Source organism: Anomaloglossus baeobatrachus, chromosome 1, assembly GCF_048569485.1.
Source record: "Anomaloglossus baeobatrachus isolate aAnoBae1 chromosome 1, aAnoBae1.hap1, whole genome shotgun sequence".
NCBI lineage: Eukaryota > Metazoa > Chordata > Amphibia > Anura > Aromobatidae > Anomaloglossus > Anomaloglossus baeobatrachus.
Genome location: NC_134353.1, coordinates 743,951,569 through 743,966,317, shown reverse-complemented (window position 1 = coordinate 743,966,317; position 14,749 = coordinate 743,951,569). Strand labels below are relative to the sequence as shown.

Genomic DNA, 14,749 nt, shown 5'->3' with positions numbered 1-14,749 from the left:
GAGCTATGCGTGCATGTCTGACCTCCTTCGCACAAAGCATAAAAACTGATGAGCCCGTGGCAGCACGGGGGGTGTATAGGCTGAAGGGGAGGGGCTTTACACTTTTAGTGTAATACTTTGTGTGGCCTCCGGAGGCATAGCTATACACCCAATTGTCTGGGTCTCCCAATAAGGAGCGACAAAGAAAAGCAAGATGCCAAAATTATAGAAGGTATTTTTTGGCAGATGGAGCTGGGGACTTAGATACAGCTAGATGGACAACAGTAAGGTAAGGTGATGGCTTATATGTTTGGAAACCCTGGTGACAGGTTCCCTTTCCCAATTTTTGCCTAATTCTGCACACCTTGATGTTGATATCCTTAGACCACACCATCCCTCATTACGCAAATTCACATTTCATCTGCTTTAACACAGTAAGCATTCAGGTTTATACAGCTTGGAGTTGGAAAAGCTGCATAATTATGATATGGTCAAAATACTCACTTGTCTAATAAATGAGCACAGTGTGCACATGTGGAGATTTGAGACAAAATGTGGAGAATTTTCTATCATGGATGCACTCAATATTAAACCTGCCTTATTGTGTTATACACATTTCATACTTAAATGAATCCAAAACACAGTAGGGGAAAAAAAAAGGCACTAAAGCATTTTGATATGTTTATTCTCCAACGCTCTTTTTTGCTTGTTTATAGGGTAGAATATACAAGCAATAGACCGAATGGCCTAATTCATTTTATTCAGTGGTAAGCACTTTAGTTAACCAAGACCCTGGTTTTCTAACAAGATTAACCGAAAAACACAGATATGGTATAAAGGATGCAGAACTCAAAAGTGTGTATTTATGCATACATACACGTGTCTGATTAATATATATCACACACACACCTATATATACACACACATTGTACTGTGTTTGTATACAAGCATGTGTGTTTAATATAAATTTGTTACACACTGTACAGTGTGTGCATATAGGCATATATACACGCAAATTATAGTTATAAAAAAATGAAATAAAAACCAACAGCTCTGATGGCCTTTTTTATCATCTAAATTTACAAGTGTATAGAACAGAAGCGTACTGAAACAAATACTATCCGACAAGAAAACGCTACACAAAATGTAAACATACCTAAAACACACTGTTATAAACATATAAACATGTTTATCAACATCCAGAATTCATCTGGCACAAATTTTGCTTGTGAAAATTTTTCAGATCATATGTGACCATTTAGCAATGATATCAGACCTGTTTTAGTAGTCACACAGCAGGAAATAGTGATGTACAAAGCTGTATGTCCATATAGTAAAACAAAACCTCCTATTGTCATTAAATGGAAATAGACAAGTTCTGATATCACTAACACCAGTATCACTGATATTTACAAAAATGATTTTCTTAATAAGTTAAAGTCAATGCAACATCCATGCAAGCTAGAATAGAAGTCTAGCTTTTTGGTTACAAGAACATGAACTATTGAAACGTTCCAAGAAGTGGACAATCCTTTTCTTCTAGACTGCATCCATTCCTCTCATCGATGATGTAAAACCCAAGCCCATGCCCCTTTGTGTATGGGTTTGTGATCTTGCCATTTCATATTGAGCATCTAGGTTTCTGAAAACTTCTTCCTGTTGCTTTAAGGTCTTAAAACTTTCTGTGCCTGCAACACTTGTACCAGCTTCTTCTTCACTCTAGTAAGAGATAATATAAATTCTATATTACAGGAATCACAAGCTCATTATGTACAATTCTGTACGGCCAATGTATGTAAAGCGCTGTGGAATTAATAGTGCTATATAAATGAATAAATATTATTACTACTTAAAACATACTACTCTACACTTGTATTACCAATTCATTAAAAACAATTACCAATTCTTGACATCTGCCATACATGTACAGTGCATGTCAGGTCCCTATTATAATGATAATGTGCAGTTATATTAACCTCTTAAATGGCATTAACAATCACTGAGTCACATTTCAGGAGTATGATCCAATATACATTATACATACATATAATGCAAGTGGTCAAAACATGTTACCAGGTAATTTTTCACACAGTAAACGGCATAAAGACAGAACCCAAAAAGCAAAAATGTGGAATTTGAGGATCTTTTTTTTTTTTTTTTTTTTTAAATCTAACAGCACATTTTTCCCTTATTTTCTATCACAATGTGGGGTAAGATGGAACATGCCAGGCAACAAAAAAAACAACAAAAAAACCTCCAAACCATGCCTATAAAATTTGGTCACATAATACTTAGGCCGCTTTCACATTGCGTTATAAGCTACATTCACAGGTCTCGTCGGAGAGTCTGTCCCAAGCCCCCTCCAAAATGGATTTCGAAAGCTTGTGCTGTCGGGGCCATGGATTATAATGGTGCAGACTGAGTCAGCATGTGCTCTGTCTTGCACGAGTTTCAGGTGTATACGCTTTCTGCAGGCGGAAACCCAGATGTAGTAGACTGCGTCTGTGTCCGCCTGCAGAAAGAGTAAATGCCCGAAAATGGTGCAAGACAGAACATGCTGACTCAGTCTGCACAATTGTAGTCAATGGCACCCGTCGGCACATGCGTCTGAAACCAGTTTTGCGGAGGAGGTGGGACAAAAGCTCTGATATAACCTACGCTCACTGGTCCTAACGCGGCATCCAGTGCTATTGTGACTTTAGAAGTAGAGATAGAGTCTGTTGGACGCTGTTATAATTCCTGACAAAGGATACTAACAGAAATAAATATTTTAACAAAAACTAAAACAAACATGTCAAGAGTGGCCCATTTTACTCATTTTCATAAACAAAGGAAAACCAATACATGTGGATTAAAACACAACTTAACCAACCTTTATTCCCATAAGCTTCCTAAATTTTACATTTTGGTCCTTGTTCCCAAAATTGAGTTTCTCCCATATTTCAGCAGACACTGATTTGTCCTGAAATGTAAAAAAAAAAAAAAATACAACAATGTAAAACTTCTCTATTGCAACTATCGAGGAGAAAAAAAAAATTATATTGAGAGATTTACACAGCTATATAACCAACTTATTGTAATCAGTCAATAGCCTATATACACACACCATGCTAATCAGGAAGGAGCTAATTTGCTTGTTTGGACAATTGTGAATTCAGCAAGATGAAGCCACATATCCATGCCTTTGCCACCGCCTGCCAACTCAAAAATATTTCCCGGATCTGTACATTCCATGACCATGAATCTGCAAAACTACTAGTGCATGCCATCATTATCTACCGCCTGGACTACTGTTACCTCCTGCACTGTGGCCTCCCTTCTAACACTCTTACTCCCCTCCAATCTATCCTAAATTCTACCACCCGACTAGTCTACCTGCCCCTCCGCTACTCCCTGTCCTTGCCACTCTGCTAATCTCTTCACTGGCTTCCCATTGCCCAAAGACTCAGTTTTCAAAACACTAACCATGTAATGCAAGGCCACCCACAATCTGCCTACTCCATACATCTGACCTAATCTCCTGGTACTTTCCTTTCCTTACACGTAACCTCCGATCTTCACAAGATCTCCTTCTCTACTCCCCTATTTATCTCTTCTTCCCAAAATGGCATACAAGATTTCTCCTGTGCTTCCCTCATTCTCTGGAACACTCTACCCCACAACATCAGACTCACCTACTGTGAAAACCTTCAAAAGGAATCTGAAGACCCACCTCTTCCGACAAGCGAACAACCCTGTAGTAACCCTCAGTCCACCATAGCATTGCACGACCCGCTCTATCCTCACCTATTGTATCCTCAACCCCTTCCCTGTAGACTGAGCCCCCACGGGCAGGGTCCTCTCTCCGTCTGTGCCTTGAAATGTTCACAATTATTGTACTCATCTATAGTCAGGGCCAGAAATATTTGGACAGTGACACAAGTTTTGTTATTTTAGCTGTTTACAAAAACATGTTCAGAAATACAATTATATATATAATATGGGCTGAAAGTGCACACTCCCAGCTGCAATATGAGAGTTTTCACATCCAAATCGCAGAAAGGGTTTAGGAATCATAGCTCTGTAATGCATAGCCTCCTCTTCTTCAAGGGACCAAAAGTAATTGGACAAGGGACTCTAAGGGCTGCAATTAACTCTGAAGGCGTCTCCCTCAACCTGTAACCAATGAAGTAGTTAAAAGGTCTGGGGTTGATTACAGGTGTGTGGTTTTGCATTTGGAAGCTGTTGCTGTGACCAGACAACATGCGGTCTAAGGAACTCTCAATTGAGGTGAAGCAGAACATCCTGAGGCTGAAAAAAAAGAAAAAATCCATCAGAGAGATAGACATGCTTGGAGTAGCAAAATCAACAGTCGGGTACATTCTGAGAAAAAAGGAATTGACTGGTGAGCTTGGGAACTCAAAAAGGCCTGGGCATCCATGGATGACAACAGTGGTGGATGATCGCCGCATACTTTCTTTGGTGAAGAAGAACCCGTTCACAACATCAACTGAAGTCCAGAACACTCAGTGAAGTAGGTGTATCTGTCTCTAAGTCAACAGTAAAGAGAAGACTCCATGAAAGTAAATACAAAGGGTTCACATCTAGATGCAAACCATTCATCAATTCCAAAAATAGACAGGCCAGAGTTAAATTTGCTGAAAAACACCTCATGAAGCCAGCTCAGTTCTGGAAAAGTATTCTATGGACAGATGAGACCAAGATCAACCTGTACCAGAATGATGGGAAGAAAAAAGTTTGGAGAAGAAAGGGAACGGCACATGATCCAAGGCACACCACATCCTCTGTAAAACATGGTGGAGGCAACGTGATGGCATGGGCATGCATGGCTTTCAATGGCACTGGGTCACTTGTGTTTATTGATGACATAACAGCAGACAAGAGTAGCCGGATGAATTCTGAAGTGTACCGGGATATACTTTCAGCCCAGATTCAGCCAAATGCCGCAAAGTTGATCGGACGGCGCTTCATAGTACAGATGGACAATGACCCCAAGCATACAGCCAAAGCTACCCAGGAGTTCATGGGAGTGCAAAAAAGTGGAACATTCTGCAATGGCCAAGTCAATCACCAGATCTTAACCCAATTGAGCATGCATTTCACTTGCTCAAATCCAGACTTAAGACGGAAAGACCCACAAACAAGCAAGACCTGAAGGCTGCGGCTGTAAAGGCCTGGCAAAGCATTAAGAAGGAGGAAACCCAGCGTTTGGTGATGTCCATGGGTTCCAGACTTAAGGCAGTGATTGCCTCCAAAGGATTCGCTACAAAATATTGAAAATAAAAATATTTTGTTTGGGTTTGGTTTATTTGTCCAATTACTTTTGACCTCCTAAAATGTGGAGTGTTTGTAAAGAAATGTGTACAATTCCCACAATTTCTATCAGATATTTTTGTTCAAACCTTCAAATTAAACGTTACAATCTGCACTTGAATTCTGTTGTAGAGGTTTCATTTCAAATCCAATGTGGTGGCATGCAGAGCCCAACTCGTGAAAATTGTGTCACTGTCCAAATATTTCTGGACCTAACTGTATGTATGCCCCTTTTCCACATGTAAAGCACCATGGAATAAATGGTGCTATAATAAACTAATAATAACATTTGCATTTCTAATTCTAGTAGTTTCTATTTACAATAAGAAAAAACGGCCCCAGTTTTTAACAGTATGGCAGGAAAAGTGTAAATGAAATTTATAGCTCAAGAGCAATCATTTTATTAATAGCATTACTGCTTTCAGTTGGATAAAAAAATACTTTCATCCTAAAATACTATTCTCAAACACTTTCTCACCCCTTCCTTCTTGCCTTGCCAAAGCATCTTCCGTTTTTTTTCTTGCTCTGCAAATCTCATTGGATTAACTGCTGCTGGATTGTAATAACTTGGAACGGAGATTCCAGTTTCTGCCAATGCCTTGGCTTGTAACGCAGCCATCTGAGCTGCCATAGCTATCTGAGGAGTCACTTGAGTTCCAGAAGCCAACAATGCTGCTACATTCAGCACAGACCCACCACCTGCAGCCGCAACTAAGGAAGAAGGAAAAAGTAAGCAATATTCATATACAACTTTATGCTGGTGTTTGAATATTCCCTTCAAAAGGGAATCTGTCACCAACTTTTTACTACCCCACCTGAGTGTAGCATGATGAACGGGAAGAGACCCAGATTCCAGTAATGTATCATTTACTGTACTGCTGGCTGCAGTTTTGATAAAATCACTTATGTTATCGATCCACCAGTCTCTGAATGCTGAGCTCTATGGAACCCCACCCACAGCACTGATTGACAGCTTTTTGTTTACACTGTGCATAGGCAGAAAGCGGCCAATTAGTGATGGGGTTATACAGAGATCATGAATATGGTGGACTACTTAGCAGGTTTACTAGTCCTCTAGTGACAATCTTTTGCTGATAATAGGCCATGAAGTGATCCACAACTGATATTGAAATCTCTGTTTCTACATCATGCTGCTCTCAGATTAGGTGGGAAACAACCTGCCGCAAGATTTCTTTAAAGCATAAAAAGACCCCAATTTTCTTTAAGGGGGTGTATTGAAGTAAACGCTCCTGATTAAAAAGGCACATGCCCATTAATGAATCAGGAGCATCTGACAAGCAGCGTGCGCCTCCCCAAAAATCTTAACTCTAGTTGTGGGCACCATAGCTCATCGAATTCATGACAGGCCATAGCCCAAGCACTGCATACTCACTGCTAATACAGAGGAATTTAATACTGTGGCTCAAAAAAAAAAAAAAAAAAAAAAAAATGGTAGCACTTTAATATAAGCAAGACTAAGGCTGGTATGTATAAAACAGCAATCTTGGTAAATTTTCTCTACATTAGGCTTTTTACACATTGCTTTTCTGTTGGGAGGTTCATACACTGTGCGCGCTACAGAGAATTCCCAATGGAAACCTAAAGTGGAGATGCATAAAGCAATATCTGTCATACATAGGACTTGCAGGTGGGAGAAAATACAGCGAAGTATTGATACTTCTGTAAGGAATTGTGCAGCCTGATACATCATTCAAGAGACAATAATAAAATTACATTTCTTATGGCCCGACTGAGCCCAAGGAGGCACAACTTAAGAATCATCTACTGAATAGGAGCCTATATGCACATTTGACACATGCTTTGGAAGAAGACGCTGTATAGGGTGCTGGTTTACTACGCTTAATTGACAGGTTTCAACCTGTGTAAAAGAAAAAAAAATCGTCCAATATAAGTTATGGTGAAGGATCAACAACAAGTCGGACACAGTTGTGAAGTTAAACGAAATTTATTGCTCATTTTAAACTTTTTAAAAAAATAAATAACTGAAAATTGGGGCGTGCAATATTATTCATCCCCTTTACTTTCAGCGCAGCAAACTCACTCCAGAAGTTCATGGATGATCACTAAATTATCCAATATTGTCCTAAATGACTGATGATATTAAAAACGGATTTTTATGTCCTCACCGTAAAACCGTTTTCTCTTAGCCATCATTGGGGGACACAGGACCATGGGTGTTATGCTGCCTATCCATAGGAGGACACCAAGTAGAGGCAAAAGCATAGCTCCTCCTCTGCAGTATACACCCCCTGGCCGGGCCAGGCAACCTCAGTTTTAGTACACAAGCAGTAGAGGGGGAAAAAAAACAAAAAAAAAACAAAAAAAAAACAAAACAGAAAAACTTCTCAACGGAGGAACATGAGAAAAGAAGAGTCATAACCAAATAAGGTACTGAGAGAACCAAGGCCCCGCAGGGCAACAGGGTGGGTGCTGTGTCCCCCAATGATGGCTAAGAGAAAACGATTTTACGGTGAGTACATAAAAATCCGTTTTTCTCTGACGCCTCATTGGGGGACACAGGACCATGGGACGTCCTAAAGCAGTCCACGGGTGGGAAAAATAAAAACAAGACAACGCAACCCAAGGATGAGGAACCAGTCCCAGACAGCCTGGAGCGCCTACTGAGAGAGGTGCTCTACTGCTGTTTGCAGAATTTTCCTACCCAGATTTGCCTCAGCTGAAACCTGGGTATGGACTCTGTAGTGCATTGAAAACGTATGTAGGCTAGACCAGGTCGCAGCCTTACACACCTGTTCCACTGAAGCCTGATGCCGAATGGCCCACGAAGCGCCAACTGCTCGCGTGGAATGAGCCCGCAGCCCACTAGGAATGGGCTTGAGTTGCAAGCGGTAGACTTCCTGGATCGCAGAGCGAATCCAGCGAGCCAGAGTCGCCTTTGAAGCTGCCTGTCCCTTCTTAGGCCTCTCAGGAATGACGAACAAAGAGTCCGTTTTCCTAAAGGGGGCTGTCCTGGATATGTAATATCTGAGAGCTCTGACGAGGTCTAACGAATGCAGAGACCTTTCCACCCTATGAACTGGGTGTGGACAAAAGGAAGGCAGAACAATGTCCTCGTTCAAATGAAACGGGGTAGGAACTTTTGGAAGAAAATCCGGAAGGGGGCGCAGAACAACCTTGTCCTGGTGAAAGATCAGAAAAGGCTCGCGGCAAGAGTGCTGCTAGCTCCGAAACCCGTCTGATGGACGTAATTGCCACCAGGAATGTTACCTTCCAGGACAGAAGAGCAAGGGAGGATTCCTTGAGAGGTTCAAAGGGAGACCTCTGGAGATTGTCCAGAACGAGATTGAGTTCCCATGGATCCAGCGGCCGTTTGTACGGGGGAACTAGATGGGAAACGCCCTGGAGGAAAGTCTTGACTTGCGCTTTTTGAGCCAGGCGGCATTGGTAGAAGATTGAGAGCGCTGAGACCTGCCGTTTAAGGGAACTGAGAGCCAACCCAGCTTGCAAGCCAGACTGCAGAAAGTCAAGAATTTTGGGGATAGTCAGAGGCATAGGCTGGACGTTAGTTTCCCTGCACCATGAAAGGAAGATTTTCCACGTACGGTGGTAAATGCCGGATGAAGCAGGCTTTCGGGCACCGATCATTGTGGAAATAACCGCGGGGGAGAATCCCGCTCTTGTTAATACCCAGGTCTCAATGGCCATGCCGTCCGCTTCAGAGCTCTGGAGTTCTGATGGGAAATGGGCCTTTGGGTCAGCAAGTCTTGGATGTCTGGAAGGCGCCACGGTACGTCTGCGAGCATTTGTACTAATTCGACGTACCAGGCGCGCCTGGGCCAGTCCGGTGCTATCAGTATCACCGGGACTCCCTTTGCCTTGATCTTCCTGATTACTTGCGGCAGCAGGGGTAGAAATATGTAAGGCAGGCGGAAGTGGTGCCAGGAGCAGACTAGAGCATCCGTGCCGATGGACTGCGGGTCACGTGACCTGGCTATGAACGTGGGTACCTTTGCGTTCAACCTTGAGGCCATTAGATTCACGTCTGGTGTGCCCCAGCGAGTGCAGATGTGTAGAAACACATCTGGGTGGAGAGACCATTCTCCGGCGGCCAGGCCTTGGCGACTTAGAAAGTCTGCTGCCCAGTTCTCTACTCCCGGTATGTGTACCGCTGATATCACTGACCCCGTCGATTCGGCCCAGCTGAGGATCTTGTGGGCCTCGAGATAAGCCGCTTTGCTGCGGGTGCCCCCCTGCCGATTGATATAGGCTAGAGCTGTCGCATTGTCCGATTGGACTCTATTCTGACGACCCGCTAGCAGAGGGCAGAACGCCCTGAGCGCGAAGAAGATTGCGCGGATTTCCAGGATGTTTATGGGTAGGGAAGACTCCTGGGGCGTCCAACGTCCTTGAGCAGTGTGGTGCCGCTACACTGCTCCCCAGCCTAGGAGGCTGGCATCCGTGGTCAGGACCAGCCAGTTCACTGGGAGAAAAGCTCTCCCCTTCGATAGGGATGAGGACCGAAGCCACCAGCGGAGTGCATACCTGACTGAAGGCGTCAGGTGAAGATGTTTGTCCAGGGAGAAGGGGCTCTTGTCCCAGGCAGCTAGAAGGGCTAGCTGCAGTGGGCGGAGGTGCAGCTGAGCAAAAGGTACTGCCTCCATAGCCGCCACCATCCTGCCGAGCACCTTCGTGCTGAATCGAATGGAGTGAGATGGAGGACGTAGAAGGCAGCGTACTGCTTGTCTAAGAGCGATCGCCTTGTCCTGAGGGAGAAGGATCAAGCCCCGACGGGTGTCCGGGGACATGCCCAGGAAGGTGATGGATCGTGCTGGGACCGGGGATGATTTGTCTAGATTCAGTAGCCACCCTAAGCGGGATAGGGTGTCCATGGTGATCTGTACGCTGGTTGAGCAGTCGCGGAAGGAGGTGGCCTTGATGATGAGGTCGTCCAAGTAAGGGAGAACGACTACTCCCCTGGCGTGAAGGACGCTTATGGCGGCCGCCATGACTTTAGTGAAGACCCTTGGTGCAGTGGGATGGCCGAAGGGTAGGGCTACGAATTGAAAATGGGAGTCCTGAACTGCGAAGCGGAGGAACTTTTGGTGATCTGGAGCGATGGGTATGTGCAGGTACGCATCCATGATATCTATGGAGGCGAGGAATTCCCCTTCGACCATGGATGCAATAATGGACCTTAGGGACTCCATTCTGAATCTCCGTACGTGCACATGTTTGTTCAGGTGTTCGATGTCCAGGATGGGTCGAACTGACCCATCCTTTTTGGGGACCACAAAGAGGTTGGAATAAAAACCCCTGAACTTCTCGTCGTCCGGGACGGTTATTATCACTCCTGCTGTTTGGAGCGAGTGGATTGCTGAGAAAAAGGCCTTGCGTCGTTTGAGTCTTTGAGAGAAGGAACTGACTTGGGGGTCTGGTCTGAAATTCTATGTGGTAACCGGAAGACACTAGGTCTCGCACCCATTTGTCGTCTGAGGCGGCAGCCCAGATGTGTTGAAAAGAGCCGCAGTCGACCACCTACAATGAGTGTGTCTTCCGGGGCGCCGAAGGAGTCATGAGGGGGGAAACGTCGTGGACGAGTCTCCCTAGTCCTGGACTGTTTCGGTCTAGGCTGCCATGACGAAGTGGGTTTCGGGGAGAGCTAAGAAGGTCGGTCTCTGCGTAGTCCACGGCTAGTGGCGGGGGCAGAGCGGGATGTCGACCAACCAAATGAGTTCCGAAAGGAGCGGAACGAGGACTGTGGACGTCTGGTGAAGGTCGTCCTGGCCTTCAGCTGGGGAAGGGAGGTACTTTTTCCTCCCGTGGCATCAGAAATGAGCTTGTCCAGACGTTCGCCAAACAAAATCGGTCTGGAAAAAAGGGAAGGCCCGTGAGAGACTTCTTGGAGGCAGAGTCCGCTCGCCATTGTTGGAGCCAGAGAGCTCTACGGATGGCTATGGTATTTGATGCGGCAAAAGCTGCGCAGGTAGCAGCATCATTGGAGGCCTGCATGAGGTACTCCGCTGCAGTGGCAATTTGAGCTGCTACCTCTGTGACGGCATTAGGGAACTGGGATTCCTCAAGCGAAGTGTTAAGGGATTCTGCCCAGTCCGAGATCACCTTTGCGACCCACACAGAGGCAAAGAAGGGCGAGAGGGAGGAACCCGCAGCCTCAAAAGCAGAGCGGGCGAGGTGCTCCACCTGTCTGTCGGGTCCTTGATGGAGGAACCATCGGGTAAAGACAGGAGCGTCTTTGTGGTAAGGCGGGAGACCGGGGAGGGGAGGGGGGGGGGGGTCGACCAAGGGCGGATCGGCCCAGCCCTTAGGGGCAGGTGAGGCAAAAGGGTACCGGGACTCCATGAGTTTTCGGTTACCGAAGCGCCTGTCAGGCTTCTCCCTTTGCTTTGTGAGGCTATCCTGAAACTCTGGGTGATCAGCGAAAACCTTTTGGGGTTTCCTTGTCTTCTTAAAAGGAGACCACATGGTCAGTGGTAGTGGATGGGGGATCCTCCACCTGCAGAGTTTGGTTGATTGCTGCTATAAGGGAGTCTAATGCAGTTTGATCATCTGGGGAGGGTGAAACCAAGGAATCATCCTGGTACAAACAGCATTCTCCCTCCTCCAGCTCTTCAGAAGCCGTGGAGCGTGTGGGAGGGCCTGCCCTGTGTGCTCCCGAGGGAGAGCCAAGGGGGCCATGAGAGAGTGCTGGAGATACCCGGCCGTGTGCTCTTTTTCTGATCCCTGCAGCCGGTGAAGCATGTGACCGGATTATCTCAGAAGGACCCTCCATAGGGGTATCCTCAGGCTGCGTTCCGTCCAGGGGCCCAGAAGGGTGTGGAGGACGACATTGCATAGCCAGCACCAGGTTCTGTGACAGTTTTTCCATGGATTGGGACAGAAACTGTGCCCATTCCGGTGGGCTGGGAGCCCTAGGCTCTGGGCTGACTGTTGCGGCGGTGGTGGCGGGAAGGTCTTGGGGAGCTATAGGGGTACAGGACTCAGAGAGAAGAGGTGTGTTTACGTGGTAGTTCAGCGTGGCAGGCAGTGCAGGCTGAATAATAGACTATGAGCCTTAGCACTCTTAGTACCCTTAGAGTTCTTCTTGTTCCTAATAGGAGTATGCCAGGAGGGGGAGCAATGATATGCAGAGCTACAAGTGAAGCAGTGGGAAGCAAGGATTGTATTTGCTTCGGTGTACCTCACCAGAATCAGCCGATGGCCCTGCGTCCTCAGGAAGGAGTCTCTGTGGAGATCTTCGCGCGGTTTCCGGGGAGGGGGGGGGGGGGGGGGGAGCTTATCGCGGCCCGCGGGGCTTATCACTAAAAGAGCGCCAAGAAGAAGTCAGTGTGCCCCCCTGCAGTCGGTAGTAAAAAAAATGGCGGGAAGGGAGCTTCTGCGACAGTTTTTCTCCCCCTCCCTTCAGTCAGCACACAGCTACCAGTAGATTATCTCTGCAGGATTCCCTGCAATCAGCAAGGGACTTTCCCCTCCTCCAGCCAGCACACAGGTATGGTGGGAATAAAGACTGTAAATTCAGCAGTCCTGGGAGCCTTCCCTGCACCGTCTTTCTCCCTTTGTCTTGGAAACCAGTCAGGGGGATCTCACCTTAACAAAAAGGTGCAGTAAAAGGCAGCCCAGGATCCAGCGTCGCAGGAGGAGGTACGTGGAGGCAGCACTCCGCGTTCCCGCCCGTTGATGGTATTGGGAGATCGGTCCCTAAGGGAAACCGTCGCCCTCAAAAAATAACAAAACCTTGAAAGGATGTGCCTCCTACAGACACTAAGCTAAAAAAGAGAATTTTGTTTACTTACCGTAAATTCTTTTTCTTATAGTTCCGACATGGGAGACCCAGACCATGGGTGCATAGCTTCTGCCTCCGGAGGACACACAAAGTACTACACTAAAAGTGTAGCTCCTCCCTCGGAGCATATACACTCCCCGGATGACAAATCCAACCAGTTTAGTGCAAAAGCTGAAGGAGGACATCCACCCATAAGTAGAGAGAGTAAAACCCAGAATAACCGGAACCTCTGTCTACAACAACAGCCGGTGAAAAACACACGGAACAAGAAAGCTGCCAACAGGCAACAGGGAGGGTGCTGGGTCTCCCATGTCGGAACTATAAGAAAAAGAATTTACGGTAAGTAAACAAAATTCTCTTTTTCTTCATCGTTCCTTATGGGAGACCCAGACCATGGGACGTCTCAAAGCAGTCCATGGGTGGGAAATAAACAAACTGAGAAGTAGGCAAAACCTAACTTCACAAATGGGCGACAGCCGTCCGAAGGATGCGTCTGCCCAAGCTCGCATCTGCCGAAGCATGAGCATGCACGTGGTAGTGCTTCGAAAGGTTGTGCAGACTAGACCAAGTGGCAGCCTGACCGACCTGCTGAGCCGTAGCCCAAGAGGCACCGACAGCTCAGGTCGAGTGCACCTTAATCCCCGGCGGGGGAGGCACCTGAGAACATTGGTAGGCATCGGATATGGCCGACCTAATCCAACGAGCTAGGGTCGGTTTAGAAGCCGAGAGACCCTTGCGCTGACCTGTGGTCAGCACAAAAAAAGGGGTGCACCGCCTAAGAACAGCGGTGCGTGACACATAGATCCGGAGCGTCCGCACCAAATCTAAAGCATGCAACGATTTCTCAAAGCGATGCACAGGGGCCGAACAAAGGGAAGACAATGAAATGTCCTGGTTAATGTGGAAAGGAGCCACCACCTTAGGGAGAAGGCCCGGAGTCAGACGGACAACCACCTTGTCTTGGTGAAAGACCAAAAAGGGTGACTCCGAAGAGAGCACAGTCAAATCAGAGACTCTCCTGAGAGAAATTATGGCCACCAGAAAGACCACTTTCTGTGAAAGACGAAACAACGAAACCTCCCTGAGAGGCTCAAAGGGGGGTTTCTGTAAGGCCGTGAGGACCAGATTAAGGTCTCAGGGATCCAGAGGCCGCCGGTAAGGAGGAATGATGTGAGATGCGCCCAGTATAAAGGTGCGCATCTAGGGCCAGCCGGGCGAAACGCCGCTGGAACAACGCTGACAGAGCCGAGACCTGTCCCTTGAGGGAATTGAGGGACAGTCCTAGCTGCAGACCGGACTGTAGAAAGGACAGGATGGTCGGCAAGGAAAAACGGCCAAGGAGCATGGCCGGAAGAACGACACCAGGACAGGAAAATTCTCCAAGTCCTGTGGTAAATCCTGGCCGAGGAAGACTTCTGAGCCTGAGTCATAGTGAAGATAACCTCGGAAGGAATGCCTGAAGCCGTAAGGATCCAGGGCTCAAGAGCCACGCCGTCAATCTGAGAGCCGCAGAATTCTGGCGGAAAACGGACCCTGTGAGGGTCTGGGCGGTCCGGGAGATGCCACGGCACCTCTACGGACAGACGGAGCAGGTCTGGGAACCAAGCTCGCCTGGGCCAGTCTGGAGCAATGATTATGACCCGACGGCCCTCCATTCTGATCTTGCGCAGGACTCTG

The 14,749-nt window shown here is 46.7% G+C and overlaps 1 protein-coding gene across 2 annotated transcripts in view; it reads right to left on the bottom strand.

Annotated features, from left to right (window-relative positions):
• Window positions 1–647: 647 nt before the first annotated feature.
• RSRC2 (arginine and serine rich coiled-coil 2) overlaps window positions 648–14,749 on the bottom strand; it is a 79,632-nt gene continuing 65,530 nt past the window's right edge. For both annotated transcript variants that reach the window (XM_075323108.1, XM_075323116.1), the window contains 3 exons: window positions 5,771–6,003; window positions 2,852–2,941; window positions 648–1,698 (listed from right to left, as the gene is read on the bottom strand). In XM_075323108.1, coding sequence (XP_075179223.1) covers window positions 1,519–1,698; window positions 2,852–2,941; window positions 5,771–6,003 — 503 coding nt within the window. In that variant the 3' untranslated portion in view covers window positions 648–1,518. The remainder of the gene's footprint in view (window positions 1,699–2,851; window positions 2,942–5,770; window positions 6,004–14,749) is intronic.